General features: G+C 37.5%; 1 protein-coding gene across 1 annotated transcript in view; it reads left to right on the forward strand.

Moving 5' to 3' along the window:
• SUCLG2 (succinate-CoA ligase GDP-forming subunit beta) overlaps nt 1-21,433 on the forward strand; it is a 369,070-nt gene that overhangs the window by 198,577 nt on the left and 149,060 nt on the right. Inside the window, exons 5-7 of the mRNA XM_056125636.1 lie at nt 3,224-3,376; nt 4,972-5,061; nt 14,325-14,421. Of these exons, the coding sequence (XP_055981611.1) occupies nt 3,224-3,376; nt 4,972-5,061; nt 14,325-14,421 (340 nt within the window). The remainder of the gene's footprint in view (nt 1-3,223; nt 3,377-4,971; nt 5,062-14,324; nt 14,422-21,433) is intronic.

Raw genomic sequence — 21,433 nt, forward strand, 5'->3', positions numbered from 1 at the left:
TTCTCACAGAAAGATGTTCGTGGAGTTCATTTAGATTCTTATTATAATGGGTCATAAAATATTCTGAGATCCGGGGTCTGGAGCAATAGCACAGCAGATAGGGCATTTGCCTTGCACGCTGCCAACCTGGGTTCGATTCCCAGCATCCATATGGTTCCCTGAGCACCCCCAGGAGTAATTCCTTAGTGCAGAGCCAGGAGTAACACCTGTGCATTGCCGGGTGTGACCCAAAAAGAAAAAAAAATCAAAACATTCTCAGATCCTGGGTCATCACCCTATCTTAAGACTGAGGTTACATTCAGTGTCTGGAATTCTTTCTCAATTATCATCATGTTCTCTGGCATGTTTCCTTTAAGAGTGGTACATTATTTCTACCAAGCAGGAGCTATTTGATGCAGCAGCTGGGCTTTGCAAATAGAAGCTTGATGGAATGCAGAGCACATCTGTCAACATTTCAGAAGATTAAGAATAGGACTCTTGAATGACACTTATCCTAAAAAGTTGTAATGCTGTGTAACTTCTAAGAATAACTACTGAAAGTCATTAAATCTTGTTAACTAGCCTAGCTCTATATTAGAAAGTGGAGTTCAGAATGATTCTGTGAGAATCCTGATACTGTGTACAAAGAGATCTTTCATTCATATTCATGAGACTTTATCATGTTAAAAATCAGTATCTTGTCATAGAAAACATTTTTTAAAGATTGGCTTAACAATGGTTTGAAGAATCTCATATTCATATGTTTTAGGGGTACTATGTTACGATACCACTTACATCACCAAGGTCCCTCTTTGACTACACCCCAAAACACAGGAATTTTCAGCAGTCCCTTCTTCCCACTTTGTAATATCAGTTCTTTTATCAGAGATCTTAACTGGTTTTAATTTCCAGGTAAAGGCTTGAAATGCAGTTATATATTCACTGGATTATACTTTTCTTAGATATGTTTTTTTTCTATTTTATGTGGCTAAAACTTATTAAACTTATCACATACTATTTAACTTAAAATCTTGGTGAAAAGTATTTCTAAATCACTTTTAGGAAAAAGCAGTTTAAGAGTTTTTGTTATTGTAACTTCAAATGCTAACTATAAAACTTCATTTTAAAAAAAGTCATCCAGGAGTAGCTGAAGAGATAGAACAGGGGTTAGACAGCATGTAGACAGTCCTTGCGGACAATCCTGGTTTAATCCCTGGTATATCATATCGTCCCAAGAGCAGCAACAGGGATGATCCCTGAATAGAGAGTCAAGTGTAAGTCCTGAGTGCTGCCAAGTGTGGCTCAAAGCTAAAAAGACAAAACAAAAACAAGCACTAACAACACCCCCTTCCCCCCCAAAAAGAAACACTACGGGATTTTTTTCTTTTTAATTTTAGTTTGGAGTGAAAGTTGGTATGACATTCTCCAAGGCATTTTGGATAGTACTTGTGAGCATCCTAAACATAAGAACTCTAAAACTTTCCTATTTTTAGATCACTTCTAGATTGCTCATCTACAGGAATACAAAAGCAAGTTAGCAACAATATATGTATCAGCATAATCACAGAAGTAGCATCTTAGAAAAATTAAATTCACATAAATGTCAGTTGTTGCATGGCTAAATCAGTACCAACCTGTAAATGGGTCACAGTGAAAGAAGGGGACCTTGTATTGTGATAGCAAAAAGATTCATCTTTTCTTATGTTATTTTTATTAGTGAGACATCATGAGGTACAGTTGGGGCTGGAGTGATAGCACAGCTCAGCGCGTAGGGCATTTGCCTTGATGCGTCCAACCCAAGTTCAATTCCCAGCATCCCATACCCCTGAGCACTGCCAAGAGTAATTCCTGAGTGCAGAGCCAGGAATAACCTCTGTGCATTGCCAGGTGTCTGACTTGGTCAGACTTCTTCATCAAGATCATGAATGATCGGTTTGAGGCTCTTCATGTTCCCAGAGCGAACAGATGCCACTGGGCTACACTAGCACACGACAGGAACAAATGGAGACTGAGGCTCTTCATGTTCCCAGAGCGAACAAATACCATTGGGCTACACTAGCACGCGGCAGGGACAAATGGAGACGTTACTGGTGCCCGCTCGAGCAAATCGACGACTAACGGGAAGTTTAGTGATTAAGTGATTGCCAGGTGTGACCCAAAAAGCAAAAAAATAAGAAAGAAATATGTCTTGAGATCAGAGAGATCGTATAGTGGATAAGGCACTTATGGCTTACCTAGGTGCAATTCCTGGCACCCAGCATGATCTCCCAAACCTGCTGATGTTGGTCCCTGAGCACAGAGCTCTTACTAAGTCCTGAGCATAGTCAGGTGTTACCCCAAAACAAACAAAAAAAAACTTTTAAGCAATCTAATATGGATATAAGATGATTATATTATTGCAGCACTCTCAGATGAATAGAGACCAAAATGACTGTTGTAATTTTTCTGGTGGCCCTCTGCAGGCACTTCCTGAGCCTAACAAAAGGACTGAGTGGAGTCACTAGGTAGGGAATGAAATCCTTCTCTCTCACTTCCCACTTGCTGGATCACAGTACGCACAGTTGGCTGTGTCCTCCGGAAGGAAGGGGCGATCATTGCCTCAGCATCAATAACTCCATCTGGATTTAGGGCTATCCTGACTACTGAAGCCCCAGGATGTGTCTCTGCACCAGGTTTTTGCCTTCACTGATTGTGTTCTTTTGAGATTGTTTGCATTCTGTTCAAAGAAGCAAATAGATGTCTGTCATTTAAAAGGATGGATTGAAATAAAAGTACAGTGATCCAAGAACCAGAAATGTGCAAACACATGAAGCATCAGACGTACTGTAAAAAGAAGAAAACTTCTTTGGCAATCAGACTTGGGTTTTTCTGCATGTGCAATCTGAGAGAAATCAGTGAAGTAATATATATGTACTGTCAGTGTCTCAGAATAACAGCTGCTTCCCTGGGGTTTTTCTTAAGTGCCAGGGTTTCTCAAGGAGGGGAAAAAAAAGATAAAGTGGTTAGGTTCCTTGAGGCAAACCTAATACCTGTCACTTGATGAAGTTAACAGAATCAATTAAGGAGGTGAACACCGGCATTGTGCACCATGAGAGCAGTTCTCTTGACCGTGTTGGAAGTGAACTCACTGGTTCTAAAGAACTTGAAAATGAAGCTGTTTGATTTGTGTAGCCAGTTTGTATAGATTTCCAAGCAGAAATCAGTTCGATGCTGAATTAATTTAACTTTCTCATTAATGTGGTAGGTGATGGTTGCTGAGGCCTTGGATATTTCCAGAGAAACCTACCTGGCAATTCTCATGGACCGATCCTGCAATGGTCCTGTACTGGTGGGAAGCCCTCAGGGGGGTGTCGACATTGAAGAAGTGGCAGCTTCAAATCCAGAACTTATTTTTAAGGTATGTTTAGATGCATGGATGTACTTTGTGCATTGCTTGTTGCAGCAGCTGTTCGAGGTTTAATATGGAATCAGAGACTGCTTAGCAATAAATCTGTTTGGAGAATTTAAGGCAAGAAGATACTTGGTCCTTTTTCTTCCTGGCATGTAGGTAAAAGTAAGATAGAATCAAGGTACTATTCAAGATCTTTTCTTTGCTTTTTCTCTCCTTTCCATCTTCTCTTTCTTCAGCCTTTTGTTCTTCTTTGTTCCTTTCTATCCAAACTACCATAAGAATTAATCAGGGGCTGGAGTGATAGCACGGGGGTGGCGGGGGGGGCATTGGCCTTGCATGCAGCCGACCCAGGATCAATCTCCGGCATCCCATATGGTCACTTGACCACCACCAGGAGTGATTTCTAATTTTTCTCGATTAATTGTGCCCCATTTACATGAGCCAAAAAATTCCTCCTGTGTATCTAGAAATGGACCAAATGTGCCTTGATGTCTCATAGTACTACTAAGGGAGAGTTCTCTAATTTCAAAATTCTATTTTTTTTTTATTTTAGTCCTATAGATCATGTCCCTTTTACTGATGTTAAGTTTAGTTTCTGGCCAGAAATATTTGAAGTCAGCAAGTTGCTCATTGTCACTAAATTTCATTTTTTGAAGCTGTAGAAAGAAAGTGGAAGTAATTTCTACCTCTAGAGTTGTCAGGATTAAGTGAGGTAATGTGTATATAAAGTGCTTCTCAGCCTAACTCAGCTAAAAGAAGAAAATCCAAAGTCTTCAGAAGTGCAATTCCAGTTTTCAATTCTGTGTTCTTTTTGTCAAAAAAAAGTCACATTAAAATTTCCTAGCAGAAACTCTCATTATGTATGTTAGAACACACTTTTGTTTTCCTTCAAATACTTTTGGAATCTTTTTCTTTGGATAAGGGACAAATCTTTTGCGATTGGTTTTTAAATACTTTGACCAGTGTTATATATTAAACTGCTTTGGAAGTCAAATTGAGACTCTATGTGTAGTTTACCATGAACACCTAACCAGTTTAAAAATTAATTTTTTAATGTAAGCCATTGTTTTTGTAAATAGTATTCATGTAATAATGTATATGCTGTGTGGCTCAGTAGCTGGGAGAGAATTTGTCACTTTGTATAAAGAACTAGTTATTGTTAATAATCATCATCATCAATAGAATGCTTTAAACATCAGGTAATATTTAACCTAAGTATGGCAAGCTCTAAACTTAACAGCAATATTAGACAGGAGAACCTTACTTTGGAAGCCTTCCAAAAGATGTCATAAAAATTAACCGACTAAATATTCGTCAGTGCCATCTGTATGGTAATTAAAAGTGAAAACTGGCATCTGATTGTCTTGTCAGCATGCCACCCTGAAGAATTATATAGTTTTTGGAAAGGCTGCTTTATAGATGGTCTGCTAATTAAAACATACCCTATAGGCAGCTGCAATAGCCCAACTTAGTGATCTTTGGAAAGGTGCCACACTTTAATTACTTATTTGCAAATAGATGCTAGGCATTTTCTTTCAGGTTGTAAATCTTCTTGCTTGACCGTCACTCTAAATTTTGTTTATTTGATTCATATTTCCTAGGAGCAAATTGACATTATTGAAGGGATAAAGGACAGCCAAGCTCAACGTATGGCAGAGAATCTAGGCTTCCTTGGACCTTTGAAAAGCCAGGTATATGAACAATTGGAGGGCACTACGCCTGAATGGTTTCAAAAAACGTTTGGGAACTTGTTTAATTGCCTCTAATTTTTGTGATTACCCAGAAGCAGAAATGTTTTTTTTTGTAATTTATCTCAGATTGTTAATGGAAAATTCTGTTGTATTCAAAAATGTAATAATAATAATAATAAGGCCCTCCCGTTGTTCATCGATTTGCTCGAGCGGGCCCAGTAACGTCTCCATTGGAGATTTTGTTGTTACTGTGTTTGGCATATCGAATACGTCACAGGGAGCTTGCCAGGCTCTGCCGTGTGGGCGAGATACTCTCGGTAGCTTGCCGGGCTCTCGGAGACGGGCAGAGGAATCGAACTCGGGTCGGCCATGTTGGCTGCGTGCAAGGCAAACGCCCTACCACTGTGCAATGTGTATGTCATTTATAGATATATAGTTATGTATATGCATGTGTGGATATACATTATTTACAAGCACATGTATTTTGTGTAATAATCTGCATAATTTTTCTTTTGGTGTGCAACTTGACTCCATAAATTATAGGAGGAACATAATGTTTAGAGGTAATGCCATAGAGTCAGGCAGTTCTGATTTCGAATCCTATCTTGCCATTCATTATCTGTTGAATGGGCATGGTGAAATATTGACTTAAAGGAATTGTGAGGTTTGAGTATACTGGTGTCAGAAAGAACTTATTCATGTTTTTCAGAAAGGTCACATATTATTTCTAGTAATGCACATGCTTATCTAATTGCCAGTTTTAATAGTGACTGAGCATTTTATGTGAATATTCGTGGAAAGGTGATTTTTATTGAAAACAGCTTAAAATTTTCCAATTAAATGATTATAGCCATTGGCTTCCCAAACAAAAAGTTGTCCTCCAAGTTGTTGTAGGGGACAGGAGGTCTCAAACATTATAGTCCTACACTGCCCCTGGTCCAGCCTGTGTAACATGATTTATATGTTTACATAGCAAGTTTCTCTATCTCATTGCTAATTGGAATTTCTTGGTTCTTTTTCCCTCGTCTATTACTGAGAGTAACTGTCTTAATATCCCCTAGATTCTGTGTGTGCATAATTATGCATATGTATATATTTACGTTTTTGCGTGTGTGTATATTCCCTAGGGGTATTTGTCTTTCTGTGTGTTTATATGTCTGTGTGTTTGTGTGTTCCTTAAGGGTATTTGTGTTTCTCTGTGTATGCATATGTGTGTGTGTATGTTTTCCCTAGGGGTATTTGTGTTTCTGTGTGTGTGCATATATGTGGGTGTGTTTTCCCTAGGGGTATTTCTGTTTCTGTGTGTTTGTGTATGTTCCCATAGGGCTCTAGGGGAGTACATAGTATTTCATTTATTTGGACTTCACTTCTTTCTTTATAAAACAATTGCTTTTGTACACATTATTTTCTTGCTTTTTTTCTGTGAACTGAATTCTAGAAGTCTAAGGCAAGTGATAGAAGTACAAAACAATAAAACTTTAAAATTATGTATTTGCATATATAATTAAGAGGAGACTGTAGTTAATTTGGAGATGGAAGAAGAGACTCAGAAAGCCAATGATTCAACCTTATAAGAGGGCACTGAATTTTGTGGAACAAAACCTCACTAGGGAATTGAAGGAGCCAAGATTCAGTGGACAGTTAGAAGAATGAATTATCATCTCTGACACAGGCACATTGATGTTGAAACAAAGAAACTGCATGATTTCTGGGTAGGGCTGCATTTGCCAATTGAATCAAATGAGTCTGAACGGACTAGGCCATGTGCAAGGCAAGTGCCTTCCCTGCTTGTACTGTTTTTATGCCCCCTTCATTATTGTTTTTTTCCGTCATTTAGGGCCACTTTTACTGTATCCTAATTTTCACATAGGAGTAATTTTGTCCATCTTTTTACCTGTAGTGTTGCAATAAAAACCGCATGGCGCATATCTTGGATGTCCAACAAAAAATCTGGCATGAATATTGAAACAACTCATTTCAAGTGTTTATTTTAAAGAGATTCCTAGAGAATTAGCAGTAGGTATTTCTTAATTGGTAAGATAATAAATATGAAGCAAAGTATGCCTAGCATAGGGTTTGAAAGATCAGGAGATGCACATAGTTTTAGAGAAAGCAGCAATAGTATAGATTTAAATACAACCTCCTTGCCATTAGAGAAATTACTAGGTACTTACCACTCTTAAATGGCTTGTTTTCTTTTTATTCCTACACCTTCTTAAGTTTTAAAGGAGTTACCTTGGAAGGATGATAACCATGAAAGTTTCAAAGGTCATTTGCAGGTGTTTTGAAATTGCATTCTTAACTGAATGCATTGAAAAGGGAAGTAGATGTTTTCATGTCTTTCTTTATTTCCCCATTGCAATTGGGTGACAGAATACATCTTCATTTGCTCAGTAAAGTTAGAGGAAGCTTTGGCTAGGGTCTTTTCACTCTGCCTGACCCTGGGGAATAGGGATGATGTTAAGTTGCTGCTGTTCTCAGGCTTCCCAGAATAGCATCAAGCCCTGTTGTAATTGAGTGTGGGAAGGAAGATCATGAAGGAAGGAATGGGCAGTCTCGTGTTAGGGTATGCATGAACATCGGTAATATTTGGACAGGAGTAGAATATATAGCACAGGAAGTACTTAGATAAGTTTCTGCTTTACTGTGCCTTTACAGTTCATGGGGATTAGTGGAATGTTCCAGAAAACCAGCGTTCAGTGGGCAGAGGAAGAGTCAGGGATAAGAAAATATTTTATGATCATCAGTTGATGATCCATTGAGAAAGACATGGTAACTGGGGTGGAAGAGATAGGACAAAGGTTAAGGGGCTTGCCTTGCATGCAGCCAATGCAGATAAGATAAGCATAGACTCTCTGACCCTATATGGTTTCCTGAGGTCCACCAGGAGTGATTCCTGAGCATTTCGAGGTATGTCTCCTCTTAATAAATAAAAGGAGAGAGACAGACAGACAGGCAGACAGAGAAGTGGAAGAAAATAGGAAAGGAGCGGTGAGGGGAAGAAAGTGGAGGAAGCTTAGAAGTTCTTAGATTTTGTAACGTTGGAAGTTAATGTTTACCCTGATAAAGTTCAGATGTTTGTAGGCACCACTCATGCATAGCAGCATAAAGACATAATTATCTGCTTAAATTATCAATGCCTTTCCTGTGACTCACGTCTGTGCTCTCTCTGAAATGTGATGTATAGTAATAGACTTAATTTGAAATAAATTCCACCTCACATAAAGACTACCAAGCATATGTTTCTAATGAAAATCCATTTCACCAAGAATGTTTTGTTGGAATGATTAAAGACAGTGTTAAAAATAAAATGACAAAAATTTCACAGGTTCCTAAAGTACTTTATTTTGTCTCTATTCTCTTAAATTTTGAAAACATAGATGCCCTGAATTATTGACATGTACCACTATAATCTGTGTCAATGAATAGATTCAGCAGACAAGGAAATACAAGTTTATCACCTCATCTGGAAGTAGTCTATATCCTTGGCTAGATTTAAGAATCATATGTAAATGTTTATATTCTTAAATTTAGAAAAATTAAATGTTAAGACACTTAAAGCCAGAAAGGGTGTATACCAGGTAAGGCACTTCTCTTAGATATGGATGACCCAGGCTCAATCTCCAGTACCTTTTACGGTCTCCCGAACCCTGTCAGTAGTGATGCCTGAGAACAGAGCCAGGAGTAATCTCTGAGTATCACTGGGTATGGCCCACAAACCAGAAAACAAAGAAAACATTTTGAAGACACTTGGAAGTTTATGAGTTGTACAAATAGAGGCTAATGATAGCTTTATTTAGGGCCTTGGATTTCATTTACATTCCCTAAATATCAAATTTAAAATAGCATTAATTCGTGTTAAAAGGAAAGAAAAAAATTTCTATACAATGTTTATGAGCTAAGGAAATAAGTAGCTATACTAAAGTAAGTTATCAAGTACAATGACTTTTACTTCATGTTTAATTTATTAAGGATTTAGTGCCTGGCTAGTTCAGTTGATAGAACATGAGACTCCTAAAACTTGGGCACATTTAGAAATCTGACCTCAATGTCCTATAGACATTACCGGTTCTTGTTAGTATATATAGTCAGACAAAAACATTTTGCATGTCAAGCCTTTATAATCAATCAGTGTATAGCCTCATATTTTCAGCTCATATATTTAGCCTCATGCATTCTTCAAGCAAGGATGGTTATGCCATGTACATCTAACAGCACAGTTATTATGCTTCACCCCAACTCAAAAATTACTTATAACCTATAGATGTAGCTCAGCAATAAAGTACTCGCCTTAAAATATGTGAAACCCTTTTGTTCTCTCTCTTTTTTTTGGTGCTGTGGTTTACAAAACAGGCATTGAGTGGCAATCATGTTTGGTCTATAGTCTACTTTCAGCATGCATCTCCCATCCTGGGAGGATCCTCCCAACACCCCAAGCATAAAAATTTGTAAGTCTACAACTGTACCTCATGGTGTTTCACTAATAAAAATTAAAAAATATATATGTGAAACCCGGGATTGATATGTGTATATACATATATACAGCTTATGCATATATCCTGTATATTTCATCTTTGTATTATAGAAAAATTCACTGTCACTGTCCTCCCATTGTTCATAGATTTTCTCGAGCTGGCCCAGTAGCATTGTGAGACTTGTTACTGTATTTGGCATATTGAATACATCACAGGTAGCTTGCCATGCTTTGCCGTGCAGGCAAGATACTCTCAGTAGCTTGCCTGGCTCTCCAAGGGGGACGGAGGAATCTAACTCCGGTTGGCCATGTCAACTGCATGCAAGGCAAATGCCCTACCTGCTGTGCTATTGCTCCAGCCAGAAAAATTATTATCATAAATATCCTTCAATACTTTTTAAATAAATTCTATCATACCGCCTTATCCATAGGGGTTTGTGCCAAGACTTCCAATAGATGTGAATAATGCCAAGAGTTATCTGTACCATCTCTTTTTTCTGTGTATAATGTTAAATTTATAAATTATCCACAGTAATATATTGACAACTTTTAACTTGTAATAAAATAATACAATGCTAGCAGTGTTCCATAATGGAAGCTGTGTCAACATGGTTTTTCTGTCTCAAAATATTTTTCCGTAGGTAATGTTTTTGAACACAATTGAATACAAATAACTAAAACTGTGAAAAGCAAAAACATGGATAAATATTAACTTATGTAATTACGAAGTTGACATGAAGAAATTTCATAATAATGTAGGTTAATGGTTAAGAAGTATTTTGGCAGCCAGAGATATAGTAAGCAAATAGGGGCCTTGCCTTGCACATAGCTAACCCACACTTGATCCCTGTCACCCCCTGTGGCCCTCAGTCTCTACTAGGAGTGATCTCCGAGTGGAAGTGCCAGGAGTAAGTCATGAACACCAATGGATGTGGCCTGCAAAATAAAAGAAATCAAGATGCACATGTTAAAAAGATTTGTGAAATGTACCTACTGTGAAAGGTTGTTCTGCTTCAGAAAAGGAAGGGGATTCTGAAATGCAGCAGCATGGATGAACCTTAAGAGCATTGTGCTCAGTGAAGTTTAGCCATCCTTTTAGATGATATATCCAGATTAGTCAGATTCATAATTACAGAAGTAGAAAGGTGGTTATGAGGGATCAGTGGAGGGAGGAAATTGTGAGCTGTTTGATGCTTATAGACATTTCAGTTTTGTTGGATAAAAAGGGTTGGAACTTGATTGCACAAGAATTGAACATGAATGGAACTGAAGAGTATACTTGAAAATGGTTGAATGAATGTTATAATACAAGTATAAAAGAAGAAAGGAAAATTTTAAAGTAGCTGGGTACCAACCATCTTTGATATATATATATATATATATACATGTATATATATACACACATACATATAGATGCACACATATATACACACATCTTGTCTTTGGTTATTTTATGCATTTTCTATTATGCAACATAATAACATTGCTATTATTTATTAATCATTAGTTAGCCATTATCTATTGACTGTATAGCTTGTGCAGAGGCTGCATAAATATTGTGGAAACCCCTGATGTCAGGAGAGAGAGTGGGCCTCATTCAGCTCAATTGCAAGTCTATATTAATCATCCAGAAATACCCCCGAAGTGAAAAAAAGGATTCAATAGTTATTTCAACTCTAATTGAAAAAAATCCATTTCTATAGAAAAGTAAATGTTAATGAAGAAAAGTTGTAAATTATACTTGAAGAGAGTTGTTTTAGCACTCAGAATGTGACTCGCCTTTTTAAGGTCTGACACAAAGCCAGAAGAAGTCATATAAGAGACAAAGGTTACTGCTATCAAATTTGAATGTGGTCAAAGTAACAAAAACACAGGTTAAAGATAAATGTTGAAGGGGAAAGGTATTAAAAATGTATGTAATAAAGAATTTTTTCATAAAAAAATCTTTTTATAATTAATAGAAGAAAAATACAGTTGGAGAGATGGTCAAATTTCACAGAAAAGCAGTTTGAATATTTCTTAATGCTCAAGTTCATTCATAATAAGGGTGATTCAAATTAAAGCAGTGCATTTGATATACATTTTATGTGGCAAAGGTCTAGCTAACTTGTGGTTGTGAGTATAGGTACTTTTATTACTGATTGGTTTATGGAGAGAAACTTAGGGTATATATTCTAAGAGCAATTGAATGGAATTTTTTATGATTTTAAATGTTCAAATCTGTGTTTTGCTCCATACTAGGGCATTTATCCTCTAGTTTTATAATCACCCATGTGGTACGTTTGTGTATGTGTGTGTGTGTGTGTGTGTGTGTGTGTATGCTTGTATGCTTACATGTATACTTTTATATCTATCTGTGTGTCTAGAGACTGCATTTTAATTAATATCAGCTATCAGAAATCATATGACCATTATTTAAGAGACAGATTAAAAAATGCAGCTATACAGTAAGATTATGCAGCCATTTATAAGAAAGGAATAAAGAATGTGAGTCATTGGTCGAGTTCTTGTTTTTCCTTGATTGAGGCCCTGAGTTTTTCCTTGATTGAGACCCTGACTCTGCCTTGCATCTCCAAGTGTGATACAGAGCACTGTCACCAGAAATGAGACTTTGTCCCCCAAAATTGCAGCAGAAGCCAAATGCAAAAGAGAAACAAAATGAGTATATCACTATGCTCTTGAAAATGTCTCAAATCTATTAAAGAAATAAGATAGAGAACTAAGTTTAATTTCAAGTTTATGAACAATGCAAGACGGCTATACATTTCATATCACATGAAAGATTGCATAGCATAGACTATCTCTTACTGAAGTACCAATCAGTAATTTGGCTGTGTAGAATAAGAAGCTGGGAAGATATACAATGTCTATCAAAATTCAGAGGAGACCTTTATGTAACTGGGGAGCTTTGTGTCCTGTATGTGTAGTATCTCTCCCTGAAAAAGTAATATCAAAAATCTGTCATTGTCCTCCCGTTCATCGATTTGCTCGAGCAGGCCCAGAAACATCTCCATTGGAGACTTTGTTGTTACTGTGTTTGGCATATCGAATACATCACGAGTAGCTTGCCAAGCTCTGCCGTGAGGGTGAGATACTCTCGGTAGCTTGCCAGGATCTCCGAGAGGGGCGGAGGAATCGAACTCGGGTCAGCCATGTCGACTGCGTGCAAGGCAAATGCCCTACCCACTGTGCTATTGCTCCAGCCCAATATCAATATCAAAAACAGTCTTAATAAATGTGTATGTTTATTTATGTCCACTGAATTTAAAATTAGGATGTAGGGAGTTTTTGATTGTACATAAATTAAGATAACATGAATTATATCACCAGCAGTTCCTCAGACAATGCTGGGAAATAAGAAGACACTCTCAGTATTTACAACAACAGGAATTTTTTCTAGAGAACTAGTTCCACATACGCAGCAAGATCTGAGAAAGAGAATGTAGATCTAAACAGCAGCAGGAGATTGTAGCTACCTGCATGTTCCAGGAGCAGAGAGCCTGTGATCTCACTGAACCTGGGATTCAGAAGCCAAAATGCAGGCAGACCACTTGGGAATGGAAGACAGCGCTGGAGGAAGATCCAGAGGCAGACAGAAAGGAATCCAAGTAGCCCCTATTTCTCCTCCACCTCCTGTAGAACTCTATGACTTTTTTATCGACTGGAGTTGGTAGCCGGCTACTCCAGGTACTCTGGAAAGTCATCCTTCAACTGCCAGCTTCTGATAACAGAAATGAGAAAACAATAGAAATGGATCTGAAGCTAAATAATTTTAGGTCTGGGATAGAGCGAGAAAAAAATGTAGAGCCAGGAACTAAGATAGAGGAAAGAATAACAATTGCTTCCAACCATCCAGCCATGATCGGAGTCTTGCTGTGTTGTCTTCCAGACCTCCTTCTCAGCGGGTTTGGATGTTTTGGTGGGTGGCAGACGGCATCTATTACTTCTTCCCCTAACAGTGCTAGTGTGCTATCATACAGGTAATGAGGCCAACTTGCTTGAGAAGAAAGAATGAATTCCAAGCAGAATGATTAAAGTGAATTCCGGGTATATAAGCAAAAAACCTGGGATATTCTTATTCTTGTTCTTTGTTCCTTAGGCATAAACTGCTTTCATTTTAAACCATGCTTTTCAGTAACTGTGTTATTTAAGACTTTTGTCTTGCAACAATTTCCATTAGATGATCAGTAATTGCTGTCTCACAGATTATAGGTTTGGGTTGATGAATATAAACAAGTGTTTTATTTAAGCTTAATAAGGAAAAATGCAGACATTGTGAACCCTCAAAATCATGTTTACCTTTTACTTAAATGGAATTTCTTTGTTTTAATGATTTTAGTTTGCACTGCAGTATGGCATGACTAATAGGGATAAAATAATGAAAAAAAGATTAACAGTGTTTTTAGTTCTTACTGAAGATGTTTTTTCTTGATAATGGTCTTTCTTGCATTTTGTGGTAAGTTGAGCAATATCTATTAATGTCTTTTTTTTACAAAACATTACTGAAAATAAAGCTAACATTTTTTAGTTTTGTTTTATTTGGGGGCCATAACTGGCAGTGCTCATGTCTTATTCCTGGCTCTGTGCTCAGGGATCACTCCTGGTGGTACTTTAGGGACCATACGTGGTGTTGAGAATTGAACCTGGGTCAGCCTCATGAGAGGCAAATACCCTACCTGCTGTACTATCTTTCAGATCCAGAGGTGCCACTTATGATTTTAAAGACTTTATTGATTCAAAAAAAGAAATGCTCTTTGACTGACAATTTCATTTCGCTTGGTTACATTAGGCTGCAGATCAAATCAAGAAGTTATATAATCTCTTCCTGAAAATTGATGCTACTCAGGTGGAAGTGAATCCCTTTGGTGAGACCCCAGAAGGACAAGGTAAAAAAAAATAGAGAAAACAAATGAATATAATTGTCATTTAAACCACACGTTAAATTGAACTAAAAGATTTTAGCGGCAGTTTTGCATTTTTTGTAATTTAATTTTTGCCATGATTTCACATACTTTCATGGTCTAGTTTAACGTTTTAGCACTTGAATTTGTAGCCAAACACTAGAGCATTAGTGAAAGCTCGTTGTTGATTTATTTAGAGATACCCTTTCATAGTCATCCTCTAATTCTCAGGCCTGTTGCTGCCACAGTGGTAAAGATTTGGATGGAAATAGACAACTTACATGGGTGTAATAGTGTACTTGCTTTTATGGAACATGAATATCGGAAAGCTACTTTTTGTTTGCTTTGTGTAAGTGGTCAGATTAGGCTGTTATTATGGTTAAATCCTTATTATCCCACTATCATACTCTTTCTCCTTAGTCAGTACTTCTACTGCGGGTGTAATAAGGAACTATTTCTTTGGGGAAAGAATTTCCTATCCAACAGGTACTTACATAATATAATGAGTTTTTATATTTTAACATAGTTCACTATTGCACTGTATCTTACAAACATTGGCAGGAGTTCAGTGTTCTTCCTAATAAGTTATTCAAAACTATATGAATATTTGTGTGTCTTTGGAATTGGACATAGAATAGCAGATCAACACAAAGAGTTTTATAGATTGTACTGTAGATTCCACGAACTTTGTCAGTTTTAGCTGATTTAACTCCCAAACTCTTGCATGATCTCAGGTATGTTGTATGTGGTAAGTAAAGAGGAATTTTTTGTTTTATAGACAAAATATACCTAAGTGGTAAGTCAACGTGGAGATTATAGTGCTTCTCCTGAGCATAGTTCAGAGACATTTTAGTGTATAACTCAGACTCAGAAAAGAAATAAATATTACATCCTTGGACCCCAGGAAGGCCTGGCTTCAAGTTCTGAATCTTCTATTTTCCAGTAATAGTCTTGGCAAGCCAGTAGACTTTTAATCTAAAAGAATAGTAGAAGATGATAGTTACCTGTTTTCACAATAATATGATTCTGTGTGTGTGTGCTTGTGTGTGTGTATGTGTGTGTAAGATAGAACATGTGCTTGTGCCAGGAATTATCAATGTTGGTCATCAAGTGTGAGAGGTAGTAAGGGGGTGGGAGTGTGCCTTGTATGCATGCAGAGACGTGAATTCAATCCCCAGCATCCCATGGCCTCCCAAAAAATTCTAGGGTGGCCAAGGTGATCTGTGGTATTACAGAACCCTAGTAGCACTGCATTCTCTGACTCAAACACTGAACTACAAGTGTAGCTGACTTCCTACAGCCAAGAATAGCACCCAGATCTTCTGAACACTGTTGAGGAGACAGATGGCAGAGGTTCAGAAAAGATGCAAATTTCATAAAGCCATTGAAAATAATAAATCTCATGCCTTATATAAGGAACCATCAGATTAAAATCTGTTAGGTCATTTGTAAGCAGATTATCTTTATTCATAAATATGTTTAAAATTATTAAAATTCATAAGAATGTTTCAATTTCTATTTAACTAGATACTTTCTATTTAACTTTAGTATTTCATTAGGAAAGGAAGGGGAAAGCAAGTATTTTATCACTGGTATTTCAAGGAATTTGATAAAGTTTCATTCTTTTCTGGGGCCCAGGCAATTTTCACAGAACTCAAGGATACTTGGACTAGCTGGTTTAATACTGGGCAGAGGATGCAATGATGCTCATATTCTGCAGTGCCTGATACCACCAAGGTTCTCTAAGCAGTGCCAGGCACTTTCTTCTCTATTCCTGTGGATTCATGCAGTGCTGGGGGTTGAGTCAGGGTCCCATACAGGCAAAACTGCATCGCTGACCCCTTAGCTATCTTCCTGGTTCCTGTTTGTATCATTTCTTACTGTTTATCACAACCCTCTAAAATTAGCAACTCTCATCCTCTCTTTATAAGAACTGGAAAAAAGAATGGGACCCAGAGTGGGGAAGCAATTTGCCAGAGCTGGGACTTATTCCTCTTTGAACTCCTCCTCTATGAATCAGTACCATGCTGATTCTAGTGTATGAGGATGACTTTCTTTTCAGCTGACTACTTTTCAACTGTGTCCTTGTTAGACTGTTAATTTGCCTCCATCAGAGTGATCTGAAAGCGGCCTCCTGTATTAGAATATCAATCAAAATTCTTGTTTTAGTGAGTGACTGATAATTAAATCTATGAAATGAAAGAGAAAGTTCAATATAAGTTCTTAAAGGTCATATATTGCTTTTCAAACTAGTCTGTACAAGCAACATTGTTATTTCATATTAGAAATATTGAAAATTCAACCATGGCTTTGAATAAAACTCAGATGGTGCTGCTCTTTTCATTCAGTCCTTTGGTAAGTTATCAGTCAGATTGAGCTTTGGCTGCAGGTATCAGGGATTTGAGAAACTTCTGGATAGTGTGTATAAAGCCTCAAGAAAAGAAAATTCTTTTCTTAGTTATTAAATGAAAAAAATTCTTGAGCTTTTGGGAAGGAATCATCATAAAATATATTCCATGTGTACAGTTCATTAAAAACCATGTCTTATGTGATATTTTAGGAGTAAATTATCTTTGGCTATTAATTTGTTCATTATACCAAAAACATTGAGCTATTAAATTATAGTCACAATTAAAAGAGTGTTTGGTTTATAACTCTAATGAGCAGTAGTCAAATTAAACCCAATTATGAATTGATAATTAATGGGCCAAATATACAGATGTACAGATTGATCTTCATCATTGTCACAATACCCTAAAGCAACCCTTTATTTAGACCCTGGAAAAACAGTCATTTACATTAGCTATACCGATAATCTGAATATTTATAAGCTGAACATTTTAATTCTTTCTATTTATATCAGTCATTGGATAACATATATCCTTTCACTGTAAAACTTTAATAAATTATTGTTCTGATTTGGAATTTAAAAATTTCTAAGTATTATGCCAAGCATGTTTATTTTATTCATCAAAGATCCTCTCAGAAAGAAAATTTCTGGAGTACTTAATGGCTTGATTAGGAACATTTTTTTTATACCTTGGTGATTTGTCATCTGCTTGCATAATAGATAATAACCTAGTTGAATGAAGAGCAATGGCCTTGATAGCCTCAGTGTTGCTAGGTCACCCGTGGAGAAATTTTGGCCTATATAAAAAATTGCAATTCAAGAACCAATTTTTTTTCACACTTGATCACTGGACATCCCATTACTTATCAATTTGCTTGAGTGGGTGCCAGTAACATCTCCATTCATCCCTGTTGCATGCAAGTGTAGCCCAGTGGCATCTGCTCGTTCTAGGAACATGAAGAGCCTCAAACCGATCGTTCACTATCTTGACAAAGAAGTCAGACCATCTCCAAGATGGGCGGCCACACAATCTTTTGACGTCCCATGGAATCCAATCAATGATGACTCTAGTCCAGCGGTCGTCTCCAAATCTCATTACATGTTCAGCCCATCTGAGTTTCAATGCCTTGGCAAATGAGACAGCATCCCTGATTCTTGACCGTCAATGGAGGTCGGAACTCCGAATTCTTTCTCTCATTTGAGTGAAGCATGATACTACAAGCATAGCTCTTTCGATTCCCTTTTGGGAGACCCGAACAGTGTTCTCATCCTGTTTTCGTAGGGCCCAGGGCTCTGAGGCGTGTATGTTAATGCAGGAAAAACAGTGGAATCGAAGAGATGTGCCTGGGGCCGGAGGTTCTTCATCGTCTTAACTATTTTTTTTGATGCTCTTGAAGATGTACGTTCCAAGACACTCTTCCTCCTGTGCAACTCAGGTGCCAGGTCATTCATCATATTGACTTCTTGACCTAGGTACACATAACTGTTGCATTCGGAGATGTTCATTTCATTGAGAGCAAATGGAGCATCAGGAACCAGACGGTTTCTCATAAATATTGTCTTTGTGAGATTCAGCTATAGTCTGATCTTTCCACACTCACGGTCGAAGTCGGCCAGCATTTGTGCCACTTGGCTAAAGTTTGGTGTTACTTAAACGATGTCATCAGCAAAGCGGAAGTGGTGAAGCTGGCGACCATCTATCTTCACTCCCATTCCTTCCCATTCCAGTCACCGCATGACGTTCTCTGCCTGTTGTCTGTCGTCTACAAGCTTTTCACTCGAGTCATCCTGAATAGGATTGGCAGCATCAAGTGGTATCCAGGGCTTACCTTTGGCTCTGTACTCAGGAAATACTCCTGGTAAAGTTTAGGGGACCATATGGGGTGTCAGACATTGAACTCCCATCTTGGCTGCATGAAAGTTGGTTGCGCTACCCACTCTACTACCTTTCCAGCTCCTAAAAATATTTTTAAAAAGCCTTTGCTTAAACTTCTCCATTAATTGGAATCCAAATTCATTAATTGATCTAAAAGAATGAGAGAGACCTCATTTACAACTTGGGCAATGTTCTGGAAAAAAAATAAAACCTTTGGCAATGTGACTGAGAATCGGTGAGAATCAAAGACCCCTGGGTGATCCTAAGCGAACAGGCGCATCAAATTCTCTTCTTCCGATTAATTTCCCTAAATAACCACCCTGTTGCTTCACACTAGCAAGTGCCCATGTTGTTAGTGGGCGTTTCTCTGTTTCTCTCTTTTTATACACAAGAATCTATTTTCAAGAACCTTTTCAGTTCTCTGCCTCTCCATTGAGCCCCCGCTCCCATCCTCCCATCTATTTTCTCTTTTCACAGCAACTAAAGTTCTCAAAAGTATGCAACTCTTGAAACATCAATATTTAATGGAAAGTGGGACTAATTTGAAAGTATCAGCATTTTAAGGCCATCTTGGCAAAGCACATTTCAAAAGCACATTATGCTTATTTATCACAAATCAAATGTAGTAAGTTGCTTGAAGACAGATTATTTTTCAAACTAATTATGACAACCTTATTTCATGCTGTTTCTGTTTCTTTTATGTGCGAATCTCCCTTCTGAAATGTATTTTTATCTTGTTTAGTTCTGTGGCATATTCTTCTGTTAAAACTCTGGGGTCATAGGTCTTCAACTGCCAGTCATGCTCTTCATCGAGGTGGTTGAATTAGCAGCTAGGAGAATCTCACACCACTAAACAAGACAACAAAAACGCCCTATGAATATAAGTGCCACAGCTCTCTTTGATATTTGTCCAGAGGAAAATTCATTTGTATAATCTATCAAGCATGTAACAATGTGCTTTTGATGGTGAAAATTGTTTTATAAATATTAATAGGTATGTTTTTTCACCCCCATTGTATACAGAATGGTCTTTGTTCAAGATGAATTTTCTATGGAGTTGAGATTTCATTAATGTGACATTTCAAATCTGAGTGTCTGAACCAAATTTGAGAACTCCAAAAATATATATTTTTTACCATAGTTTGTGTTTTATTAAATGAAAAAGATAAGAGTTGAGCAAGCAAGTTTACTTTATTGCTCTGCTGTTGACACAGACATCAATCCATTTTTAACACACTGCTTCTAAAAGTGTACCAGAAGGGGCCTTACAGGAGAAAATAAACATCAAAGTCTCACTCAGTATTCAAGGATTCATCTACTCCTTTGTAAAACTTCCAGATCACTGTTTATCCATTTTCTAGATTTTGTTTTTATGCTAAGATGATGCATTTTTCTGTTTCTCTTTTACCAGAAAGAAAAATGTTTGCATCAGTTATTAAAACAGGATACAGATGTGATAAGAACTGTGCTTTCCTAAGGACTGGAAACCTTTAAAAGGGATGCTTAGCAAATATTTGGGGTTTATGGGCCACAGTATACCTTTATTATAATTCCTCATCTCTGCTGTTGCCCTGAGACAGCCGTCACAGAAATATAAAAATAAATGGGCACCTGTATTCCAATACCGTTGTCATTACAGAAATAGGCAACGGGATCAGAGAGATAGCACAGTGGGATGAAGACAGAGCTTGGATATAGTAGGCCTGGGTTTGATCCCCAGTAATCCATAATCTCCTGAGCACAGGCAAAAGTAACACCCTGCACTGAGCCTTGAGTAGACCATGAGCACTATTGAGTATAGCCCAGAATTAGAAAACTGAAACAGTTGTGCTGAACACTATATTTTGTCACCACTAACTTAGATTCTCATTTGGAGTTTTTTTTTAATTGATCTTAATAATGTTAACTCTATGCAAAGGTAAGGTGTGGTTTGAGGCTTCTCTTTTACTCCCATATTTAGGGAAAAAATTGTTTTTGTCATTCAGAAATTGAGCTTGATTCCAATCATTAAAATTCCCCCTGTTTTCTAATTATTTTTATTATATTTTATTATTTTTATTCAGAAAATGGCATGTATTGAAAACTGCAGGTAACCCATATACCTACATATATGTGAAACCCAGTAGGTATTGCTTTAGATTGATGCTAATCATAACTCTCGATTAGAAGTAGTTTGGAGTGATAAGAAGTGAGAGATTCTTAGATTCTTGGGGCCAGCATTGGTACATTCCTTGCATAGAGAGGACAGTACCTGATGCCCTGAGCCTGGGGATTGTGGCATCAGTCATGCTAGAGAGATAGTACAGAGGTTAGGGTGCATGCCTGACTTGTGGCTGACTTGACTTTGATCCCAAGCACCTCAAAGGGCCCATGGGAACTTGCCAGCAGTGTTGCCTAAGCAGAGCCAGGAATCAACCCTGAGTGCATCTGAGTATGGCTCCCCAAATTAAAATAAAACTAATGAGTGGAGTGCCAGCAATTTGAGAGATCACACCATTGCATCTACCCCATTGCATCTACCTCAGGCAGTAGAAAATACTACCTAATCTCATTTTGTGTAGAAAATCGCTGGGATTAGATATGCAATAGCTTTCTCATTGTAAGTGTCAAAATGTGCCCATGCAGAGTTGCTTTTCCTGCCAGGATTCTTCATGAAAAGGTTCTCCTTACAGAGCTTTTCAAATTCTAGGGAAAGCTTTCATCGGTACAACATTACAGTAAGTACCTTCCTACCTCACCTAAGTCTTTTTTATAAATTTTTATTAGTTAAA

Source organism: Sorex fumeus, unplaced genomic scaffold (assembly GCF_029834395.1).
Source record: "Sorex fumeus unplaced genomic scaffold, SorFum_2.1 ptg000056l, whole genome shotgun sequence".
In the NCBI taxonomy this organism is placed as follows: domain Eukaryota; kingdom Metazoa; phylum Chordata; class Mammalia; order Eulipotyphla; family Soricidae; genus Sorex; species Sorex fumeus.